Below are 26,736 nucleotides of genomic sequence, written 5' to 3' on the forward strand. Positions count from 1 at the left end.
CAACCACTGTGTGTGTGTGTGTGTGTGTGTGTGTGTATTTGTACAGAGAAAGAAAAAAAGCAAATGTGGCAAAATATTAACAATGGTTGAATCCAGATGATAAAATATTCATTGAACTGTTTCTTAAAAATTATTTTAAAAACTTTTCTGTGTGCTTGAAAATTTTCAAAATAAAAATTTGGGAAAAAATTTCTCTCATCTTCACCTCCAAATAATTCAATTGGTCTCAAAACTCTATTTTAATTAGCCTTTCCTGGCATACAGTTCCTCTCTGAAGAACTGTCTAAAATAACAACTGCTCTTTTTTCACTCAAGAAACTTCCCGAGAAAAATTACTAAATACAACATGCCACTTTGAATTAGAGTTGGTGACTTATATTTTGGCTCCCTGCTCAGCTGGAAGTTCTGTAAGGTAAGGACTAGGTTTTATATATCACGGCACAAAACCGACCTCAGCGAATTACTCATATTACACCACATCTGTTGATGCTTATTAAGTCAAAGAACAATAAGAAATAGAAGCCAAGCAGAGACTCTGCTTTAAATATTGACTTGTAGTTTGTACACTACAGAGTTCATTCAGCTCTCCAAGAGCTCTACCATCTATATCCTAGAGATGCTCACTGTTATCAACTCATATTCTTTTTTTTTGCGGTACGTGGGCCTCTCACTGTTGCGGCCTCTCCCGCTGCGGAGCACCGGCTCCGGACGCGCAGGCTCAGCGGCCATGGCTCATGGGCCCAGCCACTCCGCGGCGTGTGGGATCTTCCCGGACCGGGGCACGAACCCATGTCCCCTGCATCGGCAGGCGGACTCTCAACTACTGCGCCACCAGGGAAGCCCTCAACCCATATTCTTCATAACTTTTATTTACTTTTTTATTTAAAAGTAGCAGTTTAAGTCCTAACTTTAACATGATTAATAGTACTTTGTCTTTAAATAGGAGTTTACAAACAAGTTTATAAATTTATATCACTAAATTTTACCACGGGCAAAGTCCTGAAGTAACAGATGTGAAATGTGTTTAAATTAATTTATAGATGGTTTAAAAAAAGGCACATAAAGAGAACAAGTGATCTGTCCTACATCACATAGTCAATTCTCAATACTTTATTTCTCTTTTCAACAATGCATGCTTTGTTTCTACTTGAAGAGCTGGATTGTACTTTACAGGAAACCTAAAATAAACTTAGGTCAAGAAATGTGACTGGATTCATTAAAAAATATTTTTGTGAGTACCATGTATTTTTAGCTGCTCTTTATCAACTTTCATAAAGATTTCCCTACCTCGGCCTGCTCCTTGACATAGGTCCATTTCATTTATATAATAATAAATTATAAATCAGTATTTATTTTGTTGATTTAAGGTTTTCATCCAAAAATTCATTAATGGTTTCTTCATCCGCTGATTGAAGCAATCTCTGAATTAGCTGATCCAGGCACTTCTCCCCACATAAAAATTCCTGGTGAAAGAGAGTTACTATGAAAACCTGATGACTAGAAATAAAGGAGAAATAAAACAAAGAATTAAGCATATATTTATTTCATTTCTTTAAAGTCATTATTTAATAGCAACAAAGGATTACTAATCTATAATATAATGAACACAATTGCTAACTTGGGAGGATTCCTAGTTAATTTTGCCTTTTTATGTAAAACGTGAATCCAAAAGAGTAAATGGAATTAAACTCTTTCTTAAATTGTTTAAATTAGCATTTTTAAATTAGCCAACCATCCAAATTCAAATTATTTAATCCGTAAGTGGTTTATAATAGTTCTGTTCTTTCTTAAATTAGAAATACAGTGGTTTTAAAATCTAGAAGTCCTGTGTAATTGAAAAATATTTATACTGAAATATTTCGGGGACAAGTCTTGAGGTCTGCAACTTGCTTTCCAATGGTTCAGTAGCAACACAGGTGTATCTATAGAGAGAAAGGGGGAGTGGAGGAGAAAGAGAAGGCAAACATAACAAAATGTTCACAACTGTTGCATCTAGGTATAGGGTATATATATATATATGGACTAGTCTTTAAACATGTGTGCTTAACATTTCAAAATAAAAAATTGAGGGAAAAACCTCTCTCATGTTAACCTCTAAATAATTCCATTGGGCGGAAACTGTTTCAGTTAAGACTTCCCTGCAGTCTTCCCTGAAGCTTCTCTCTGAGAAACGAGTAAAATAACGACTTCAAGTACCTTTCTTGTGTTATAAAGGTTCTGTGTAATAGAGTTGTTGGGATTAGTGAATTAGCACAGCCTCCTATTTTGGAAATGCTAAAAATCCAGACATTGGCTTAATAGAAATATTTTAATGTTGGCATCTGGAACATAGAACATTTGAAGTTTAGATGTAGGCATGAACTAATCTTATATTTAGTCTTTCTTGAATAGTCTTGAAATTAATTTTCAGGTTAAGTGTACACATTTCTCTTTCAAATTAAACTGTAGGGGAAAAGATATGCCTTACTATCTTTGTATTCCACAAAACACCAGCATATAGTAAGATGTCGATTAAACTTTAAAATTAAACAGAGAGCAAGAGCACTATGATGAAATTTTAAAATTAAGATTTATACCATTTTGAACATAATATGAAAATTGCTTATAAAATTAGTGTGCCTGTAAGCTCAAATTATTATGATATTGCCAATGTGATTTCATCATCTGGAAGTTATGTTAAAAGGATTATTACTCTTATTGATAATCACATCACATTTAGAGTTCAATTGGATTAACCAGAGCGCTAGTGATACAAAGATCAAAGATGAAGGAGCTGGGGCTTCCCTGGTGGCACAGTGGTTAAGAATCCACCTGCCGCTGCAGGGGACACGGGTTCTATCCCTGGTCCGGGAAGATCCCACATGCCACGGAGCAACTAAGCCCGTGCACCACAACTACTGAGCCGGTGCTCTAGAGCCTGCGAGCCACAACTACTGAGCCTGCATGCTACAACTACTGAAGTCCGTGTGCCTAGGGCCCGTGCTCGGCAACAAGAGAAGCCACCGCAATGAGAAGCCCGCGCACCACAAGGAAGAGTATCCCCTGCTCGCCACAACTAGAGAAAGCCCGCACACAGCAATGAAGACCCAATGCAGCCAAAAATTAAAAAAAAAAAAAAAAAAGTGTATGAAGGAGCTGTAGCTCCCAGCTCTCAGAAGCTCACAATCTACTGGGAGACCTAGGTAATACATAAGCATAATACAGTGCAAGAAATTAAAAAATAAAGGAAGAAAAATTTGAATTAGGTCTTAAAAAGAGAATAGTATTTCTCCAAATAGAGACAAACAGAGCATTTCAGTCAAAAGAATGAATATAAAGAAAGGTATGAAAACAAAATACATTGAAAGCCCAGGACAAGGGTAAATTTCCAGTGTACTTGGAATACAGGGCAGGAGATAGGCTGATGCTAAGGAATCTGCACAAGAATTTGGGAAACAGAATAAAAATACAAAATAATATATTACATGGTAGTCTGTGCTTATTATCTAGATAAATACAAATACCAATAAAATTAGCTACAAGGGAATTCATAATAAGCATACTGAGTGACCTCAGAGAACCCAAGGGCAGGAATGTACAGGGCTGCTGCTACCACCCTGGGAATGAAGCTGGGCCTCAGGAATAAATGAATGTGGGGATTCACATCATCAGGATTCTTTGCATCCAGTTCTCCCATTTTTGCTCCTTTCAACATATCAGCTTCATTCTTCTCTCACTGAAGACTGCTTTCTCCCCATGCCTGGAAATGGGGCTTCTAACCTCTTGTAAGCTTTACGTATTTCAGCTTCATCCACCAAGAGAATGAGCATCTTTGTCTCTAGTTTAAAAATCCTGGGAAGAAACTCATTGACGGGGGCTTGTTTGGATTCCCCCACCCCCGCCGCAAAAAATCAATTGTCTTGGGTCAAAATCATGATCATGTAGGAACATAGCAGCTCCATCAGGAACTATGTGGATGGAGTAGGGAGAAGGTCAGGTATTACGTTATTAATATGTAATACGTCATTAACGTATTACTGTCAGTGATCCCAACGACATGGGATTTAGTTAGGTGAATGTTCAAACCAAAGTGACAGAGCAGGGAGAAGGCCAGGTTCTAGAATAAGGGAGGAGAGCTGAGCAGAGTCCCACAGGCACCCACTTTCTTTCCTCTCCACTCCTTCCATTCTGTCCTGTGGCGGCTGCCCTGGAGTTAAGGCCTTCATCACTTTTCCTGCCTCATCTGCAACTCTTCAGTTCCTAAATTATTCAGTCCGACTAGTCTCTTTCCTGTCCTGTATACAGATTTTAATGTTTCACTGCACCATTTTTTTATACCATTTTCAAACTTTTTCCCTTCACTAATATGGAGCATTTTCTTCCTTTCCAATAAGTTGCTTAGTGATTTGTAGAGCATACCAATATGACTGTCTTTACTCTTTCTGAGTCTGGCATGCTAGCTTAGTTGGTAATAACATGTTAGTATTTAGGCCAAAGTCAGATATTTTTTAACTATAAAAGCCAGTTAATCTGCCTCTGTTTCATGACTGAATACTATGCTGAGTACCTATGTGCTCTTCTGAAAAGTATTACTGGTCATGAGAATGTGGCTGTCTCATGGAAAACCATCACCACTACGAGAAAAACAACTGAAAGACTATGGTGTAATTAGAACAGTATGGCCAAACATGTTTGGTTATTACTGTGTATTTCCTGAGGAAAGGGAAGCTGGTAAATGTTTTCTTTTTCAACAAGGCTATGATGTTCTTATGCAAGACAGCTTTAAATTGCTGCAAAGACAGAGGAAGTGGCATAAGACACACAGAAATTTCTAAATATGTTAAAAACACAGACATTTCCTCTGTAAAACTAGGATTTTAATTTCATGTACAGAATGAGACAGAATCAAGTGAAAGAAGCCCGAGGCATCACACAGAACCAAGGACAAGGATCAAAACCTTCTACCTTCTGCCTTGTCAACATAGTCCTTTATGAGAACCAGTTCACTTTCCCCTTCAATGGAAGGAAAAAAATTTTTTTCTGTGCTTCATCATTAATGTCTTACTGTCAGTGATCCCAACGACATGGGATTTAGTTAGGTGAATGTTCAAACCGAACTGACAGGGTCTTTTCCCCCCAACAGAATCATTGTAACACCTGAATATAATGATACACGTTGTGGTAGGCAGAATTCTAAGATGCTCCCTGGTGTACACACCTTGCAAAATTCCCTCCCTTAAGTGCAGGCAGAGCTGTGAATATGATGGACTATCACTCCAGTGATTAGATGGCTAATTAGTTGACTCTGAGTTAATCAAAAGGAATAGTATCCAGGTGGGCCTGACCTAAACAGGTGAGTCCTTAAAAAGGCCATTCCTGCAAGAGATTCAATGGGAGAGGGCACACGAAGGGGACTAGACAGCAAGCAACTGTGGTCAGTCTTTGGGAGCTGAGAGCAGCACCCAGCTGATGACCAGCAAGAAAATGGAGGCTTCACTCCTACAACTCAAGGAAATGGAATACTGCCGACAACCACCTGAGCTTGGAAGAGGACTCCAAGCTCTAGGAAGGCATGCAGCCTGGCCAGCACCTTTCAGCTTTGTGAGACCCAGAGCAGAGAACTCAGCTCTGTCGTGCCTGGCTTTCTGACCTACAGTAACTGTGAGATGATAAATAGGCATTACTTTAAGCCACTAAATTTTCAGTAATTTGGTAATCAGTAATAGAAAACTGATAGACATGTACTGAAAATACATTAATACATTGTGATTACATAACAAAGAATTTGGAATTTAAAAGATAGCTGTTTCATACTGGCATAAAGACCATATTTCTTACTAGCAAACTAATAAAAATGTTTGCAAATTTGGGGTACTAATATAAACTATCTCAATGTTTTTAAATTACGTGGTAATATTTCAGAGATTACTCTCTAGAATTTGACTATACTTTCTTTGAAAATCAAAGGCACATAAAGCATACTCATTCATATTACCTTAATATTACGAACTTCATATGCTATCCTGTGGTCAGTGACTCTATCCTGGGTGAAATTATATGTCCGAATTCTCTCTGACTGGGCTCTTGTTCCCACCTGTGCCATAACAAAAAGCAATTCATATTTTAACTTTATAATTACTTTTATTACAACAGAAAAAGTGCTTGTAAATGACTTTTCTATTTTAACAGTTTAAATCTTTTCTAAATTCATATATACAAAGTGACAAGGAATAAGAATGGGCAGAACTTATTAAGACTACAGGTCTGTAAAGCTTAGTTATAAGAATTAACGTCTCTTTGGTACCTCAAATCCAAATATTTAAAACCAAATTATCTTTCTATCTCAGTCAGTTCTTCCTGCTGGTTTCTATAAATGACCCTACAATGTTCCCTCTGATCTAAGTAGGAAACCTGACATCCTACACTTTAACAAACATTTCATGGTAGCTTACTATCTGCCAGGCTGTGATATAGACTGTGAAAGGAACTTCAGCTCATCCCGTTCTCTAACTACCCAATTCCAGTGGTTTCAAGGGTCTTTTATTCTATCCTGCCCTTTCCATTTCTACTAGCTATCATTCAAGGGCTCATTACTTTCATTACACTCCTGTAAAAATCTCCTGATTAATCTTCCATTTCTCTGCTTACATTGTGTTGCCCTGCTTAGTTTTCCTAAAGCTCAGCTTTCTGATAAATTTCCTTCTCTGGCTCCTTCTTGTCTACTAAGCAGACACAACTCAACTCAGTATTCAAGGTACTTCATAATGTGGCCAACTTTCTCAACATTATTTCTGAAAATTATATGAACCTCTATAATGCCACTTATTATACCATATCATAATTATGTGCAAGTCTGTTAACTCTGCTAAAACCTCATCTCAAGGGGTGCCCTTCCTTAACACTCTCCTACCATCTCTGTCTTTCCTGGTCCCAGTGTGAAATATGTTATCTTCCTCCTTCAAAACCCCATGCACTTGGAATCTTCTTCACCGCACACCAGTTTGCCTTTTGCTATGGTTATTTGTATTCTTAGTCTGCTCATCTGCCTTCCCTCCCCCCACATACAATGCACACAACACCCTCTCTCACTCACTTTCACTTTTTATTTTATTTTTTATTTTTATGTTTTTACCTTTTTTTGAATTTTTGAATTGCAATCCCACTACTGGGCATATACCCTGAGAAAACCATAATTCAAAAAGAGACATGTACCAAAATGTTCATAGCAGCCCTATTTACAATAGCCCATAGATGGAAACAACCTAAGTGTCCATCATCGGATGAATGGGTAAAGAAGATGTGGCACATATATACAATGGAATATTACTCAGCCATAAAAAGAAATGAAATTGAGCATTTTATTTATTTTTATACAGCAGGTTCTTATTAGTTATCTATTTCACTTTTTATTTTAAAATTTATTTTATTATTTATTTTCATTGAAGCATAGTTGCTACAATATTATATAAGTTACAGGTATCTCACTTTCACTTTTTAAGATAAAAGAAAAAGATTGCTATAACTTACTTTCTAAAGCAAACAATATGAAACTAATGAAACTAAACTAATGAAACTAATGAAACTAAAGTCCTAAGTATGGCTGATCACCAGGGGAATGTTTTTAAATGAAAGATTCCAAAACCTAACCTAAGATATACTGAATCATGGATTATGTATTTTTAAAACAGCCCCTAGGCCAACCATTCTGCAACCAGCCAGGTTTGGAAACTACTATCCCAAGGCACCACAGTTATGCCTAGGATCCCACCCAGATCAATTATATCAGAATTTCTGGGGATGAGGCCTAGACATCTATAAAGCTCTCTAGGTGGTAAGTGGAACCAGGGTTGAGAACCTGGCATAATGCCTTTCATATAAAAGCTACTGTATATATTAGCTGAAGAAAAACTCCTAAGTGTCAGAAATATCTACTAAAAAATTTCACACAGATGGACAAGTTAATTGGGAGACACGGAGGTCATTTCTGGCCTTTCAAACCAGACCACTGAAGACGACACACATGCCCACAACCTGTGAAAGGCCGATCTTGAATACTTACTTTGAAAATTATTGGGTGAAACATCTGGTGCCAAAATGTCAAATGGCAAGTAAAACCCAATGTCTTTTATTAAATCAAATGTGGCAGAGCTGACAGTGTTTATGTTATCACTTAGCTGCCAAGAAATAATGCTTTGTAAATGAGCATTCCTATCTGCAAATGTGTATACTGACGCTGTGCCACAGACTGGGATTACCACAGATAGAGGCTTAATCAATTATTTATCCTGTCACTTTTACTACTTGCAAGTTAGAATGTGGGTAAGGGAAACAAGAAGGGCAGAAGTGTGAAGGACTAAGACACCCAGGTGAAAAGAATAATTAATGTTTAGTTTTGTACAATTAATTTTCCCAACAGGCCGCAAAAACCTTCCAAATTTACTGTAGTATAACTACCTGCAAATAACACAAAAGCACAGTTATTTCTGGGTTCCACTGTCTCTTCCAATTTCTCTCAAAGAAAAAGTTTACCTTTTTAGAGTTTAAAATCATACAACCCTTTGTTTACTTAAGACAATGACATTTATTCATTTGCTTAAAACTTATCTATTTATATATTTGTATAAATAATAATATAAATGTATATAGTACAAAATTCAAAAAGTACAAAAGGGTATATAGCAAAAAATTAATCTCTCTTCTACTCCTGGTTCCAAGACTGCATCAGAAGCAGTCAGTATGACCACTTTTTTGCAGTACCATATATTTTTGATCCCACATAAAGTTATACAATAATAGGGACTTCCCTGGTGGCGCAGTGGATAAGACTCCACGCTCCCAATGCAAGAGGCCTGGGTTTGATCCCTGGTCAGGGAACTAGATCCCACATACATGCCACAACTAAGGAGCCTGCCTGCCGCAACTAAGGAGCCCATGTGCCGCAACTAAGACCTGGTGCAACCAAATAAATAAATTTTTTTTTAATGTAGGAAAAAAAATAAAGTTATACAATAATAAAAGCATAGGTTTTTAAATTAAAAATCTGAAAAATCTCTTAACTTCCAGAGAATTGTCTTTTACACTAATTTCCTTTAAAGACAATTATGATCTAAAACTGGAGGGAAACAACTGGGAAACAATTTTTAGTTTACACATATCTCCTCTACTTATTTCCAAACTGGCATGTCCAACTTTAGCCATAACCAGTCAGTCTTAAATTATTGCTATTTACAAATGAGCATGTTTTCCTATGCTCCAAGATATTTCCGTTCTATTAAGAATATTTACTACATTTTCTGCATAAAATGACGGCTTTCTGTACAGAGGCATTAAGTTATTTCACTCAATAAATCTTACCTGCAGTTTTCTCACACTCTGTTGTTGACACTTGTCTTTCTCAATAATCTGCTGGTAGAGTCTAGCTCTCAACACACGTAAAGCTATTTCTTTATTTTTTATCTGTGATCGTTCTTGTTGGCATTCTACTACAAGTCCTGAAAAATAACAGGGATCAGAGCTAAACTGGAGCCTCCACAAATCAAATTAGAATAGAGATGAGGTGTCGATTATATCACAATAAAACTGATAAAAAAGATAGAACTGAGGAACATTTTAAAGGGGGAAAGGTTAATCAGGAAAAGGATGAGAAACATTTTAGATTTAGCACACTCCAGAAACTATTCCTGGGTCATGATGGTAACTGCTTAGATAGCTCTTTAGATTCTGATGTCTAAATGAGGTATTTCAGATGAGAAGGGTATATTGTACAGTACAGGGAAATACAGCCATTATTTTGTAATAACTTTAAAGGGAATATAATCTGTAAAGGTATTGAATCACTATGTTGTATACCTGAAACTAATATAATATTGTAAAAACCAACTATACTTCAAGTAAAAAAATAACAGGAAACAGGAAAAAGAGAAAAAGACTATATATAGAAACCAATAAAGAAAAACTACCCAAACTCTTTAAAAGGAAGAGTTTATAGTGAAAGTTTCTCAGTTGTCTTGGTTCTAAATCCAGCTAATCAACATATCTAACTGCACATGTTTTAGTTAGTCGACCTCTGGATTTGGGTGGGTTTGACTCACTGTGTAGCCCAGTTACCAGCCCAAATCTAGCCCCGAAATGGTGACTCTTGAGACTTCAGGCTGTATTCTTAACTTTGCAGCTACCACTCTGAAGGTCTATATCCAATCCTGCTCCCAGGTACACTAGAGGTGAAAGGTACTTTCCTTTCTGCATCACAAAAACCAAAACCCTCTTAGCTTAGGCCAGTTGCACTGATAAGGCAGTAACTATTTTGCTGGAGATTTTTAAAATTTCTATAAAATTCTACTCTTCAAACTACGTTTTCACCCTGTCTAAATAAGCTACAATGACACCTGCTAATAACTTTAAGCAGGCTTCCCCCTTATTGGTTTAATGTTATTTCTTGACTGCTTTATTGCAGCCATGCATTTGGGCTGGGGCACCAACTTGCTCACGTCTTCCAAGCACTTGCCAAGAGCTCTCTTAAATCAGGAATCCTTTTTTCAGCACCCAAAGGAATATGAAAGTTTCCATTTCAAGATAACCAGACAGTCATGAGATTTGTTTCAAATTCCTCTTATTAGCTGACCCATACTGACTTTGTCTATATACCTGCACTGTTCTCATCCAGTGGCTCAAGCCAGACCTTTTCTTACTCACCAGCTCAGTAATTCCTGAGGGAATCACTTCATTATCTATTTTAATACATTTTCTGTAGAGGAGTATTTAATCGTTAAATACTCCCTCAGGAATAGAGGACTGGGGGGAGGGGTAGACTATGTTGAAACAAGGTGCTGGAGTTGTTAAAAAAAAATTATAAAAGGGCTTTGAAAAAAAGGTCTGTGGGTAAGACTTAAGTCCTCTTTAGGTCCAAGAACCACATCTAAGTGGGTAAAAAATTGGCCCAAGGTAGTCTGGCAATACAAGCATCAGTCACTTTTGCAAAGTTAGTAATTTATGGCTAACCAGGGTGTAGTTTTTTTCTTTTTGAATAAGACACCATCTATGCTCTCAAGGAGCCTTTATTTTATTTTACTTTTTAAATTCACTTATTTTATTTATTTGTTTATTTTTATTTTTGGCTGCATCGGGTCTTAGTTGTGGCACGCGGGCTCTCTAGTTGCGGCACGTGGGCTCTCTAGTTGTGGTGCATGGGCTTAGTTGCCCCACAGCCTGTGGGATCTTAGTTCCCCAACCAGGGATCGAACCCGAGTCCCTTGCATTGGAAGGCGATTCTTAACCACTGGACCACCAGGGATGTCCCCAGGGTGGTTTTATAATCCTCTAGTGTTTTAAAGTATTTTAGTTCATTTTTTTCAGAAATTTGGTCACCTTTTACTTTGTTTTTAATTTTTAATTCATCTTAAGCTAATTATTACTGTTTATAATACAGAACACAGGGTTTAGGTAAAACATACTAAGTATTCAACAACTTGTGGATTTCTTAAGTAAATTATGGTAAGCTACAAACATTATAACTTCACTTTTGGTGAGAAAGGATATATTTATATATGCATAGAAAAGAATCTGAAAGGATATACACCAAAGATATATACCAACAATGGCTGTTGGGAATTGTTTTAGACGTTTTCTGTTATTTTGCTCATGTATATAATTCTAGGTTTTTACAGTTTCTTATGGAATGAAAGTCAGTAAAGAACTTTAGGGGCTTCCCTGGTGGCACAGTGGTTGAGAATCCACCTGCCAATGCAGGGGACATGGGTTCAAGTCCTGGTCCGGGAAGATCCCACATGCCATGCAGCAACTAAGCCTGTGTGCCACAACTACTGAGCCTGCTCTCTAGAGCCTGTGAGACACAACTACTGAAGCCCGCATGCCTAGAGCCCATGCTCTGCAACAAGAGAAGCCACTGCAATGAGAAGCCCACGCACCACAACCAAGAGTAGCCCCAGCTCGCCACAACTAAAGAAAGCCTGTGCGCAGCAACGAAGACCCAACACAGCCAAAAATAAATGAATCTATAAAAAAAAAAACAACTTTAGAACACACCCTCTCACCGTACACAAAAATAAACTCAAAATGGCTTAAAGACTTAAATGTAAGACATGACAGCATAAAACTCCTAGAAGAGATCATAGGCAAAACATTCTGACATAAATCCTACCAATGTTTTCTTAGGTCAGTCACCCAAGGCAATAGAAATAAAAGCAAAAATAAACAAATGGGACCTAATCAAACTTACAAGCATCTATACAGCAAAGAAAACCATAAACAAGACAAAAAGACAACCCTCAGAATGGGAGAAAATATTTGTAAATGATGAAACAGACAAGGGCTTAATTTCCAAAATATACAAACAGTTCATGCAACTCAGTAACAAAAAAACAAACAACCCAGTCGAAAAATGGGCAGAAGATCTAAACAGACATTTCTCTAAAGAAGACATACAGATGGCCAACAGGCAAATGAAAAGATGCCCATCATTGCTAACTATTAGAGAAATGAAAATCAAAACTACAAAAACTACCTCACACTGATCAGAATGGCCATCATTAAAAAGTGTCTACAGGGACTTCCTTGGTGGCGCAGTGGTTGAGAGTCTGCCTGCTAATGCAGGGGACGCGGGTTCGAGCCCTGGTCTGGGAAGATCCCACATGCCACGGAGCAACTGGACCCGTGAGCCACAACTACTGAGCCTGCGCGTCTGGAACCTGTGCTCCGCAACAGGAGAGACCACAACAGTGAGAGGCCTGCGCACTGCGATGAAGAGTGGACCCTACTCGCCACAACTAGAGAAAGCCCTCACACAGAAACGAAGACCCAACACAGCCAAAGATAATAAATAAATAAATAAAATGTGACACCTTTATTAAAAAAAAAAAAAAAAAAAAAAAGAAAGAAATAGGTTTGCTATGGGCTGTGGAGGGTACCTGCCAAGCATTAAGGATGGAGAAGTAATCAAGGGCCAGGTAATGGATGGCATTAAAAAAAAAAAAAGTGTCTACAAATAATAAATGTCAGTGAATGTGTGGAAAAAAGGGAATCCTCCTACACTGTTGGTGGGAATGTAAGTTGGTGTAGCCATTATGGAAAAAAGTATGGAGGTTCCTCAGAAAAGTAAAAATAGAGTTGTCATATGACCCAGCAATCCCATTCCTGGGCATATACCCAGACCAAACTATAATTCGAAAAGATCCATGCAACCCTATGTCTATTTGCACTATTTACAATAGCCAAGACATGGAAACTACCTAAATGTCCATCAACAGATAAATGGATGAAGAAGATGTGGTGCATGTATACAATTCAATATTACTCAGCCATAAAAAAGAATGAATAATGCCATTTGCAGCAACATGGATGGACCTAGAAATTATCATACTAAGCGAAGTCAGAAAGAGAAAGACAAATACCATATGATATCACTTATATGGGGAATCTAAAATACGACACACGGCTTCCCTGGTGGCGCAGTGGTTAAGAATCCGCCTGCCAATGCAGGGGACACAGGTTCAAGCCCTGGTCCGGGAAGATCCCACATGCTATGGAGCAACTAAGCCCGTGAGCCACAACTACTGAGCCTGCACTCTAGAGCCTGTGTGCCACAACTACTGAAGCCCGCACGCCTAGAGCCTGTGCCCGCAACAACAGAAGCCACCGCAATGAGAAGCCCACTCACTGCAATGAAGAGTAGCCCCCGCTCGCCGCAACTAGAGAAAGCCTGCACACAGCAACCAAGACCAAACGCAGCCAAAAATAAATAAATAAGATAAATAGATTTATATTTAAAAAAAGAAAGCCCAGGTGATTTACAAAAAAAAAAAAAAATGACACAAATGAACATATCTACAAAATAGAAACAGACTGACAGACACAGAGAACAGACCTGTGGTTGCCAAGTGGGCGGTGGCGTAGGGGGAGGGAAGGATGGTGAGTGTGGGATTAGCAGATGCAAACTAGTATATACAGGATGGGTAAACAACAAGGTCCTACTATATAGTACAGGGAACTACATTCAGTATCCTATGATAAGCCATAATGGAAAAGAATACGAAAAAAGAACACATATATCTATAAATGAGTCACTTTGCTGTACAGCAGAAATTAACACATTGTAAATCAACTATACTTCAATAACATTTTTTTATAAATTGCACTGATACAACAAGAACAGGAACACAAACTCCATCTGAAATAAAATGAGATGATGAGTGTAGTCTCCAAACACAATATATAAAGACAAAGTGGATGGATTGCTGTACACCTAAAACATTGTTAATCAACTATACTTCAATTTAAAATTATTTATTTAATTAATTAATTAAAGAAAGAAAAAGAAAAAGAGGCTGAAAGAATGGCAAATGACTCAGCAGAGAGGAGGAAGGTGAGGTCGAACCCCCTGTCGAGGGAGATGCTGACCAGAACCAAGTCCATCTGCCCGCTGAGGGCCAGACAGGCTCTGGCATTGAGGCACTAATGAGGCACCCCAGAACTCAGGGTTGACAGTTTGGGGACTAGATACAGAAAGACTATATAACAACAAGATCTTCAAGTCCCCTCCCTCAATCTGCAGGAAGCAGGAAGTACAGTCTTTAGAGAATTAAATAAGGAAAGTTCCAGACTTGAGTCTAAATAGGTGCAAAGGAAGGCAAGTGTGAGGCATACAACTGAATAAAAAAGGATTAAGTAAAAGTGTGCTTACTGAATGGTGAGACCTTGACCTTACTCTCGGGTGTCCTGGAGGAGGATCCTTCTCAGGAGAAAAACTACCCGAGAGAAAAGATCTACAAATGCTGACACTTGAAGAGCTCTAATTAAAAAACTGATTAATCACCTGACTGCATTTCAGTTGAAACTTACTAGTGGATAAGTGGCACCCATGCACTCAGCTTTTAGAACCTCACTCTTAAATACACACAGCCAAGGAGGTTCCTTTTCCAAACAGAAGGGAATATGAACACCTTGGGGACCTCGGACCCATGACCCCAGTGTCACCTTTAAAGGGTTTGTGCAAGGAACCAGACACCAACATAAGACTCTTTCTAAATGCCAAATAGTTTTATAAGATGTGAAAAACAGTTAAAAGTACAAAAGCAGAAGGACTAGCTTACCTGTGGGGACATGGACGAGTCTGACAGCACTATCAGTTGTATTAACGTGCTGGCCTCCTGCTCCTTTGGCTCGAAATGTATCTATTCGTAAATCCTTGGGGTCCACTTTCACATCTACCTAGAACAAAACGTAGAGCATGAGTAAATTCCACACTCAACAAATACTTTAATACTAAATTGATCCCAAATCTTTCAAATAAACTGTACTATTTTGTGCTAAGTCATAGCCATTTGACTAAGAGGTGAAATAACTTAAACCAAAGAAAGAACCATAAACTCCCTATTCCAACAGATGCTATTTTTTAAAAAAATATTTATTTTTTTTCGGCTGCATCAGGTCTTGGTTGAGGCTTGCAGGCTCTCTAGTTGTGGCACGTGGGCTCCAGAGCGCGCAGGCTCAGTAGTTGCGGTGCGTGGGCTTAGTTGCCCCACAGCATGTGGGATCTTAGCTCCCCGACCAGGGATTGAACCTGTGTCCCCTGCATTGGAAGGCAGATTTTGAACCACTGGACCACCAGGGAAGTCCCCAACGGATGCTATTTTTAATACTGACTTATGATGCTATGAGATCACTGAGTTATGTCATCTTTCAGAAGTTTCATCATCTATCATCCCACAAAGCTACATTAGATACAACATATATTTTAAAAATATATATACATACATATAAAGTTGATCCTCATTATTCCCTGATTCTGTATTTGCGAATATACCTACTCGCTAGAATTTATTTGTTCCCGCAAGTCAATTATTGCAGCACTTTCACAGTCATTTGCAGACATATGCAGAGCAGCAAAAAATTCAAATTGCTCTACATGTGCACGTTCTCAGCTGAGGTCCAACAAGGTGACTCTCTGCTTTCTTGTTTCAGCTCCTACAGAGATGACAGAGGATGAGGACAGGACAGGCAGGGCAGGGCAGGGCAGTGCAAGAAGCTCTGGCTCTGGGGCCAGTTGGACAGGGTTTGAATTTCAACTCTGGCACCTGTGAATGACGTGCCTCAAGACAAGTCACTTACCACTTCTGAACATCATTTTCTCTCTTGTAAAATAAAGAAAATAGAATCTACCAGGATAGGTTGTTTCTAGGATTTAGGATTATAATCTATGTGAGATATGTATATATATTTTCCCTAGAAAAAATAGTTCAGTATTCACTAAATCAGTATTCACTGTGACTTTGTAGAACATAACAACCGTGAATGAGAATCCACTGTGTGTGTATGTGTGTGCTTGTTAATGGACTGAACGGAGGCACCCCAAAAGATATGTTCTATTCTAACCACCGGAACCTTATTTGGGAAAAGGGTCTTTGCAGACATAATTGAATTAAGATGAGATCATACTGGATTATTCGGATAAGCCCTAAATCCAATGACAAGTGTCCTTATAAAAGACACCTAGAGAAGAGAGAGGAGGAGACCATGTGAATTTGGAGTCAAAGATTGGAGTGGTACAGCTACGAGCCAAGGAACACATGGAGATACCAGAAGCTGGAAAAGGCAAGGGAGGATTCTCCCCCAGAACCTCTGGAGGGAGTATGGCCCTGCCAATACCTTGATTTTGGACTTCTGACCTGTAGAACTGTGGGAGAATACATTTCTGTGGTTTTAAGTTACTAAGCTTGTGGTAATTTGTTATGACAGCCTTAGGAAATTTTCTGACATTTATACACACACACACGAATGCACAGAAATATGTATCTATATATGAATATACAGATATATATACAAATATATACAAAATATGCTGTTTTTGAGGGGAGACCTAACATTTTGTTCCACATTTATCATTTATTTCAATGAATGACAGATAGCAAGTATGACCATTCTCTTTGAAAAGTACACTAATAACAGGGTTGAGGTTACAATCTAATATATAACTTAGTTGGTTGTTCTTTTGTTTCCTCTAAGATGAGTACTATATGGTGAAGAAAAAGATTACACAGTGCAAAGATTATACAGGCTTTGTTAAAATATGCCAGTGTTGGCTAGCTTAAAATTTCAATAAACAGTAAAGAGATGAAAAGTAATTTCCCATTTCCTGTGGTTACAGTATATTAAGTAGTTATACAGCAAATATGTCGATGTTATATGTCATGTTCTCCCAAATGTTATAGAAACTACCTAATAACTTCTGGGGAATTCTGAACATAGAAACAGTGACTTATTAATATACAAAGAATTTAAAATGTCAATTAAGAGAATAAAGCCCTGTTTAGGAGAATGAAGCTTCACTAAATGAGTTTAATTTTCAAGAATATGAAGACAACAAGGGGATAGGTGAGAATGGGGTGGAAGGAATAAGAATGGAAACAAGACAACTCTATGGTTTTGATTTCTGAACCACATAAATGCTGATTACACCAAAAATAAAAGAGAAAAGAGGAAAGAAAAATTAAATCTTAAAAATTAAATATAACCAGAAACAAATGGATCAAAATATTTACCATAATAATGACATAACCACACAGAAAAACATTATTTCAGATGGTCTTTGAACATATTACTCTGACTGCTTTCTTGGTGGGTTACATTCTAACAACAGAAATATTAAACATTACTAAGTAGTTTACTGAAAAAATTTGAAACTATTTTATATATAGTATAATAAAGCAAAAGGTAAACATATTAAAAGTGATTAAGAAAGAAGATTTTAACTATAAGAGGAAAGATATAAAACAAAGTGCAAAAAGGTACAGGAAAGATACTCCCTGTAAATTTGAATTGGAAGTAATAATAATAGGAACCTTTGATTTAAAATCATATGTATTTCCTAATTCTATCCACTGAAGAGTCTTGATGTAATAAGTACACTTTAGTAATAATGAGCAGACCTAGTCCCCATACGTTGATTTCTGGATACATTCCCCACTAAAAAGAACCAGGTGTGACTCCAAGTCTGAGGCAGCAGAGTACAAGGTAGCCTGGGATGTCTATTATAACAGAAAGCAAGTATGCACTCAAAGACTGATTGGGTCATTTCAAAAGGGGCTACCATAGAAAGGCTACTACAGGCCAAATGGGACAATTTGAACTTTAAAAACAATAGTGACTGCCCAGCCTCAGCAATCACACAAGAAAAAGTAATAAAAGGAATCTAATTGAAAAGGAAGAAGTAAAACTGTTACTGTTTGCAGATGACATGATAATATACATAGAAAATCCTAAAGACACCACCAAAAAACTTCTAGGGCTCATCAATGAATCTGGTAAAGTTGTAGGGTACAAAACTAATATACATAAATATGTTGCATTTCTATACACTAACAACAAACTATCAGAAAGAGAAATTAAAACAACAACCCCATGTACAATAGCATCAAAAAGAATAGAATATCTAGGAATAAACCTACCTAAGGAGGTAAAAGACCTGTACTCAGAAAACAACAAGACACTGATGAAAGAACCTGAAGATGATACAGATGGAAAAACATACTGTGTTCATAGATTGGAAGAATTTTATGTTAAAATGACCATACTACCCAAGGCAACCTACAGACTCAATGAAATCCCTATCAAAATACCAATGGCATTTTTCACAGAACTAGAACAAATAATTTTAAAATTTATATGGAAACTCAAGAAACCCCAAATAGCCAAAACAATCTTGAGAAAGAAGAACAGAGCTGGAGCTATCACACTCCCTAACTTCAGATTGCACCACAAAGCTACAGTAATCAAAACAGTATGGTACTGGCACAAAAACAGATACATAGATCAATGAAACAGAATAATAAGTCCAGAAGTGAACCCAAACACTTATGGTCAATTAATGTGCAACAAAGGAGGCAAGAATATACAATGGGGAAAAGACACCCTTTTCAATAAGTGGTCCTGGGAAAACTGGACAGCTACACGTAAAGGAGTGAAATTAGAACATTTTCTCATTCCATATACAAAAATAAACTCAAAATGAATTTAAGACCTAAATGTAAGACCATAAAACTCCTAGAAGAAAATATAGGCAGAACACTCTTTGACATAAATTGTAGCAATAGTTTTTGGATATGTCTCCTAAAGGAAACAAAAACAAAAATAAACAAATGGGACCTAATCAAACTTAAATGCTTTTGCACAACATAGGAAAAAATAGGTAAACAAAAAGGCAACCTACTGAATGGGAGAAAATACTTGCTAATGGTATGATGATAAGGGGTTAATATCTAAAATATATAAACAGCTGATATAACTCAACATAAAAAAAAACAAACAACCCAGTCAAAAAATAGCCAGAAGACATGAACAGACATTTTTCCAAAGAAGACATTCAGATGGCCAACAAGCACAGGACAAGAAGCTCAACATCACTAATCATCAGAGAAATGCATGTCAAAACCACAGTGAGATATCACCTCACACCTGTCAGAATGGGTATCATCAGAAAGACCACAAACAACAAGTATCAGTGGGGATGTGAAGAAATGGGAACCCTTGTACACTCTGGGAATGTAAACTGGTGCAGCCACTGTGGAAAACAGTATGGAGGCTCCTCAAAAAACTAAAAACAGAACTACCATACAATCCAGCAACTCCACTCCTGGGTTGTAAATCCGAAAAAAAATGAAAACATTAATTTGAAAAGATATATGCACCACGGTGTTCATAGCAGCATTATTTACAATTGCCAAGGTATGGAAGCAACCTAAGTGCCCATCAACAGAAGAATGGATAAAGAAGATGTGGTATATATATGCAATGGCATATTCCTCAGCCATAAAAAATAATGAAATTTTGCCATTTGCAATAACGTGGATGTATGTGGAGGGTACTGTGCTTAGTGAAATAAGTCAGACAAAGACAAATACTGTATGATATCACTTATAGGTGGAATCTAAAAAATAAAACAAACTACTAAATATAGCAAAAAAGAAACAGACTCATAGAGATACAGAACAAACCAGTGGTTACCAGTGGGGAGAGGGAAGGGGAGAGGGGAAGAATAGAGGTAGGGGAGTAAGACGTACAGACTATTATGTATAAAGTAAATAAGCCCCAAGGATATATTGTACAGCACAAGGGAATAGAGCCAATATTTTATAAAAACTATAAAACTTAAAAAAATTGTGAATCACTATGTTGTACACCTGAAACTAATATAGTACTGTAAATCAACTATACCTCAATTTAATAAGAAAGAAAAACAATAGTGATTATAACTCATTGAATTTAAAAAATCCATAGGTCTATAATGAGGTCAATATATGAAATTCAATATACGAGTTTATAATGAGGTAAAATAAGAGAGGAGGAGCTTCAAGATGGTGGAAGAGTAAGACACGGAGATCTCCTTCCTCCCCATAAATATATCAGAAATACATCTACACGTGGAACAACTCCTACAGAACACCTACTGAACGCTGGCAGAAGACCTCAGATCTCCCAAAAGGCAAGAAACTCCCCACGTACCTGGGTAGCATAAAAGAAAAAAGAAAAAACAGACAAAGAATAGGGATGGGAACTGCACCAGTGCGAGGGAGCTGTGAAGGAGGAAAGGTTTCCACACATGAGGAAGCCGCTTCGCGGGCAGAGACTGCAGGTGACAGAGGGGGGAAGCTTCAGAGCCATGGAGGAGAGCGCAGCAACAGGGGTGCGGAGGGCAAAGCGGTGACATTCCCGCACAGAGGATCGGTGCCGACCAGCACTCACCAGCCGAAGAGGCTTGTCTGCTCACCCGCTGGGATGGGTCGGGGCTGGGAGCTGAGGCACGGGCTTCAGAGGTCAGATCCCCCAGAGAGGACTGGGGTTGGCAGCGTGAACAGAGCCTGAAGGGGGCTAGTGCACAACAACTAGCCGGGAGGGAGTCCAAGAAAAGGTCCGGAGCTGCCAAAGAGGCAAAAGACTTTTTCTTGCCTCTTTGTTTCCTGGTGCGTGAGGAGAGGGGATTAAGAGCGCCGCTTAAAGGAGCTCCAGAGACGGGAGCGAGCAGCGGCTATCAGCACGGACCCCAGAGACGGGCATGGGACGCTAAGGCTGCTGCTGCAGCCACCAAGAAGCCTGTGTGCGAGCACAGGTCACTGCCCACACCTCCCCTCCCGGGAGCCTGTGCAGCCCGCCACTGCCAGGGTCCTGTGATCCAGGGACACCTTCCCTGGGAGAACACACGGCGCGCCTCAGGCTGGTGCAACGTCATGCTGGCCTCTGCCGCCGCAGACTCGCCCCACATCTGTACCCCCTCCCCCCTGCCTGAGTGAGCCAGAGTCCCCGAAGCGGCTGCTCCTTTAACCCCATCCTGTCTGGGCTGGGAACAGACGCCCTCAGGCGACCTACACGCAGAGGTGGGTCCAAATCCAAAGCTGAATCCCGGGAGCTGTGCGAACAAAGAAGAGAAAGGGAAGTCTCTCCCAGCAGCCTCAGGAGCAGCAGATTAAATCTCCACAATCAACTTCATGAACTTTGCATCTGTGGAATACCTGAATAGCCAACGAATAATCCCAAATTGAGGAGATGGACTTTGGGAGCAACAATATATATATATTTTCCCCTTTTACTCTTTTTGTGCGTGTGTATGTGTATGCTTCTGTGTGTGATTTTGTCTGTATAGCTTTGCTTTTACCGTTTGTCCTAGGGTTCTGTCAGTCCATTTTTATGTTTTTATTACCTAATTTTTTTCTTAATAATTATTTTTTATTTTAATAACTTTATTTTATTTTACTTTATTTTATTTTATTGTATTGTATCTTCTTTTTTCTTTCTTTTTTTTCTCCCTTTTATTCTGAGCCATGTGGAGGACAGGCTCTTGGTGCCCCAGCCAGGCGTCAGGGCTGTGCCACTGAGGTGGGAGAGCCAACTTCAGGACACTGGTCCACAAGAGACCTCCCAGCTCCACATAATATGAAACGGTGAAAATCTCCCAGAGATCTCCATCTCAACGCCAAGACCCAGCTCCACTCAACGACCAGCAAGTTACAGTGCAAGATACCCTGACAAACAACTAGCAAGACAGGAACACAACCCCATCCATTAGCACACAGACTGCCTAAAATCATAATAAAGCCACAGACACCCCAAAACACACCACCAGACGTGGACCTGCCCACCAGAAAGACAAGATCCAGCCTCATCCACCAGAACACAGGCACTAGTCCTCTCCACCAGGAAGCCTACACAACCCACTGAACCAACCTGAGCCACTGGGGAAGGACACCAAAAACAACGGGAACTACAAACCTGCAGCCTGCAAAAAGGAGATCCCAAACACAGTAAGTTTAACAACATGAGAAGACAGAGAAACACACAGCAGATGAAGGAGCAAGGCAAAAACCCACCAGACCTAACAAATGAAGAGGAAATAGGCAGTCTACCTGAAAAAGAATTCAGAATAATGATAGTACAGATGGTCCAAAATCTTGGAAATAGAATGGAGAAAATACAAGAAACGTTTAACAACGACCTATAAGAACTAAAGAGCAAACAGAGACGAACAACACAATAAAAGAAATTTAAAATTCTCTAGAAGGGATCAATAGCAGAATAACAGAGGCAGAAGAACAGATAAGTAACCTGGAAGATAAAATAGTGGAAATAACTACTGCAGAGCAGAATAAAGAAATAAGAATGAAAAGAATTGAGGATGGTCTCAGAGACCTCTGGGACAACATTAAACACAACAACATTCCAATTATAGGGGTCTCAGAAGAAGAAGAGAAAAAGAAAGGGACTGAGAAAATATTTGAAGAGATTACAGTTGAAAACTTCCCTAATATGGGAAAGGAAATAGGTATGTCCAGGAAGCACAGAGAGTCCCGTACAGGGTAAATCAAAGGAGAAACATGCCTAGACACATATTAATCAAACTATCAAAAATTAAATACAAAGAACAAATATTAAAAGCAGCAAGGGAAAAACAACAAGTAACACATAAGGGAATCCCCATAAGACTAACAGCTGATCTTTCAGCAGAAACTCTGCAAGCCAGAAGGGAGTGGCAGGACATATTTAAAGTGATTAAAGAGAAGAACCTGAAACCAAGATTACTCTACCCAGCAAGGATCTCATTCAGATTTGACAGAGAAATTAAAAGCTTTACAGACAAGCAAAAGCTAAGAGAATTCAGCACCACCAAACCAGCATTACAACAAATGCTAAAGGAACTTCTCTAGGCAGGAAACACAAGAGAAGCAAAACACCTACAATAATAAACCCAAAACAATTACGAAAATGGGAATAGGAACATACATATCGATAATTACCTTAAATGTAAATGGATTAAATGCTCCAACCAAAAAATATAGACTGGCTGAATGGATACAAAAACAAGACCCATATATATGCTGTCTACAAGAGACCCACTTCAGACCTAGGAACACATACAGACTGAAAGTGAGGGGATGGAAAAAGATATTCCATGCAAATGGAAACCAAAAGAAAGCTGGAGTACCAATTCTCATATCAGACAAAACAGACTTTAAAACACAGACTATTAGAAGAGACAAAGAAGGACACTACATAATGATCAAGGGATCAATCCAAGAAGAAGATATAATAACTGCAAATATTTATGCACCCAACATAGGAGCACCTCAATACATAAGGCAAATACTAACAGCCATAAAAGGGGAAATCAACAGTAACACAATCATAGTAGGGGACTTTAACACCCCACTTTCACCAATGGACAGATCATCCAACATGAAAATAAATAAGGAAACACAAGCTTTAAATGATACATTAAACAAGATGGACTTAATTGATATTTATAGGACATTCCATCCAAAAACAACAGAATACACATTCTTCTCAAGTGCTCATGGAACATTCTCTAGGATAGATCATATCCTGGGTCACAAATCAAGCCTTGGTAAATTTAAGAAAATTGAAATCATATCAAATATTTTTTCTGACCACAACGCTATGAGACTGGATATCAATTACTGGAAAAAATCTGTAAGAAATACAAACACATGGAGGGTAAACAACACACTACTTAATAACCAAGAGATCACTGAAGAAATCAAAGAGGGAATTTAAAAATACCTCGAAACAAATGACAATGAAAACACAACGACCCAAAACCTATGCGATGCAGCAAAAGCAGTTCTAAGAGGGAAGTTTATAGCTATACAAGCTTACCTTAAGAAACAAAAAACAGTCCCGCCCATCAAGCCTCTTATATAGCCTCATCTACCAGAGGGCAGAGAGCAGAAGCAAGAAGAACTACAATCTTACAGCCTGTGGAACAAAAACTGCATTCACAGAAAGATACACAAGATGAAAAGGCAGAGGGCTATGTACCAGATGAAGGAACAAGATAAAACCCCAGAAAAACAACTAAATGAAGTGGAGATAGGCAACCTTCCAGAAAAAGAGTTCAGAATAATGATAGTGAAGATGATCCAGGACCACGGAACAAGAATGGAGGGAAAGATCGAGAAGATGCAAGAAATGTTTAACAAAGACCTAGAAGAATTAAAGAACAAACAGAGATGAACAATACAATAACTGGAATGAAAACTACACTACAAGGAATCAATAGCAGAATAACTGAGGCAGAAGAACGGATAAGTGACCTGGAAGACAGAACGGTGGAATTCACTGCTGCGGTACAGAATAAAGAAAACAGAATGAAAAGAAATGAAGACAGCCTAAGAGACCTCTGGGACAATATTAAATGCAACAACGTTTGCATTATAGGGGTTCCAGAAAGAGAAGAGAGAAAGAGAGGACCAGAGAAAATATTTGAAGAGATTATAGTTGAAAACTTCCCTAACATGGGAAAGGAAATAGCCACCCAAGTCCAGGAAGTGCAGCAAGTCCCATGCAGGACAAAACCAAGGAGAAACACACCAAGACACATAGTAATCAAATTGGCAAAAATTAAAGACAAAGAAAAATTATCGAAATCAGCAAGGGAAAAATGAAAAATAACATACAAGGGAACTCCCATAAGGTTAACATCTGATATCTCAGCAGAAACTATACAAGCCAGAAGGGAGTGACATGATATACTTAAAGTGATGAAAGGGAAGAATCTACAACCAAGATTACTCTACCCAGCAAGGATCTCATTCAGATTCGATGGAGAAATCAAAAGCTTTACAGACAAGCAAAGGCTAAGAGAATTAAGCACCACCAAACCAGCTCTACAACAAATGCTAAAGGAACTTCTCTAAGTGGGAAACACAAGAGAAGAAAAGGACCTACCAAAAAAAACCCCCAAACAATTATGAAAATGATTATACGAACATACTTATCGTTAATTACCTTAAACATGAATGGATTAAATGCTCCAACCAAAAGACACAGGCATGCTGAATGGATACAAAAACAAGATCTGTATATATGCCATCTACAAGAGACCCACATCAGACCTGGGGACACATACAGACTGAAAGTGAGGAGATGGAAAAAGATATTCCATGCAAATGGAAATCAAAAGTAAGCTGGAGTAGCTATACTCATATCAGATAAAATAGACTATAAAATAAAGAATGTTACAAGAGACAAGGAAGGGCACTACCTAATAATCAAGGGATCAATCCAAGAAGATATAACAATTATACATATATATGCACCCAACATAGGAGCGCCTCAATATATAAGACAACTGCTGGGCTTCCCTGGTGGCGCAGTGGTAGAGAGTCCGCCTGCCGATGCAGGGGACACGGGTTCGTGCCCCGGGCCGGGAAGATCCCATATGCCGCAGAGCGGCTGGGCCTGTGAGCCATGGCCGCTGAGCCTGCACGTCCGGAGCCTGTGCTCCGCAACGGGAGAGGCCACAACAGTGAGAGGCCCACGTACCGCAAAAAAAAAAAAAAAAAAAAGACAACTGCTAACAGCTATAAAAGAGGAAATCGACAGTAACACAATAATAGTGGGGTACTTTAACACCTCACTTACACCAATGGACGGATCATCCAAAATGAAAATAAATAAGGAAACACAAGCTTTAAATGACACAATAGACCAGATAGATTTAATTGATATTTATAGGACATTCCATCCAAAACCAGCAGATTACACTTTCTTCTCAAGTGCGCACAGAACATTCTCCAGGATAGATCACATCTTGGGTCACAAATCAAGCCTCAGTAAAATTAAGAAAATTGAAATCCTATCAAGCATTTTTTCTGACCACAACGCTATGAGATTAGAAATGAATTACAGGCAAAAAACTGTAAAAAACACAGACACGTGGAGGCTAAACAATATGTTACTAAATACCCAAGAGATCACTGAAGAAATCAAAGAGGAAATCAAAAAATACCTAGAGACAAATGACAATGGAGACACGACGATCCAAAACCTATGGGATGCAGGAAAAGCAGTTCTAAGAGGGAAGTTTACAGCTATACATGCCTACCTCAAGAAACAAGAAAAATCTCAAGTAAACAATCTAAACTTACACCTAAAGGAACTAGAGAAAAAAGAACAAAACCCAAAATTAGCAGAAGGAAAGAAATCATAAAGATCAGAGCAGAAATAAATGAAATAGAAACAAAGAAAACAATAAGAAAGATCAATAAAACTAAAAGCTGGTTCTCTGAGAAGATAAACAAAATTGAGAAACCGTTAGCTAGACTCATCAAGAAAAAGAGGGAGCGGACTCAAATCAATATAATTAGAAATGAAAAAGGAGAAGTTAAAACAGACACCGCAGAAATACAAAACATCCTAAGAGACTACTACAAGCAACTCTATGCCAATAAAAGGGAC

The 26,736-nt window shown here is 38.5% G+C and overlaps 1 protein-coding gene across 1 annotated transcript in view; it reads right to left on the minus strand.

Annotated features, from left to right (window-relative positions):
• Nucleotides 1-1,137: 1,137 nt before the first annotated feature.
• MTRF1 (mitochondrial translation release factor 1) overlaps nucleotides 1,138-26,736 on the minus strand; it is a gene marked incomplete at its 5' end in the record, with an annotated part of 55,280 nt that continues 29,681 nt past the window's right edge. Inside the window, 4 exons of the mRNA XM_079722124.1 lie at nucleotides 1,138-1,463; nucleotides 5,975-6,073; nucleotides 9,334-9,470; nucleotides 15,084-15,201. Of these exons, the coding sequence (XP_079578250.1) occupies nucleotides 1,350-1,463; nucleotides 5,975-6,073; nucleotides 9,334-9,470; nucleotides 15,084-15,201 (468 nt within the window). The 3' untranslated portion in view covers nucleotides 1,138-1,349. The remainder of the gene's footprint in view (nucleotides 1,464-5,974; nucleotides 6,074-9,333; nucleotides 9,471-15,083; nucleotides 15,202-26,736) is intronic.

This window comes from Hyperoodon ampullatus, assembly GCF_949752795.1.
Source record: "Hyperoodon ampullatus genome assembly, chromosome: 16".
NCBI classification, from domain to species: Eukaryota; Metazoa; Chordata; class Mammalia; order Artiodactyla; family Ziphiidae; genus Hyperoodon; species Hyperoodon ampullatus.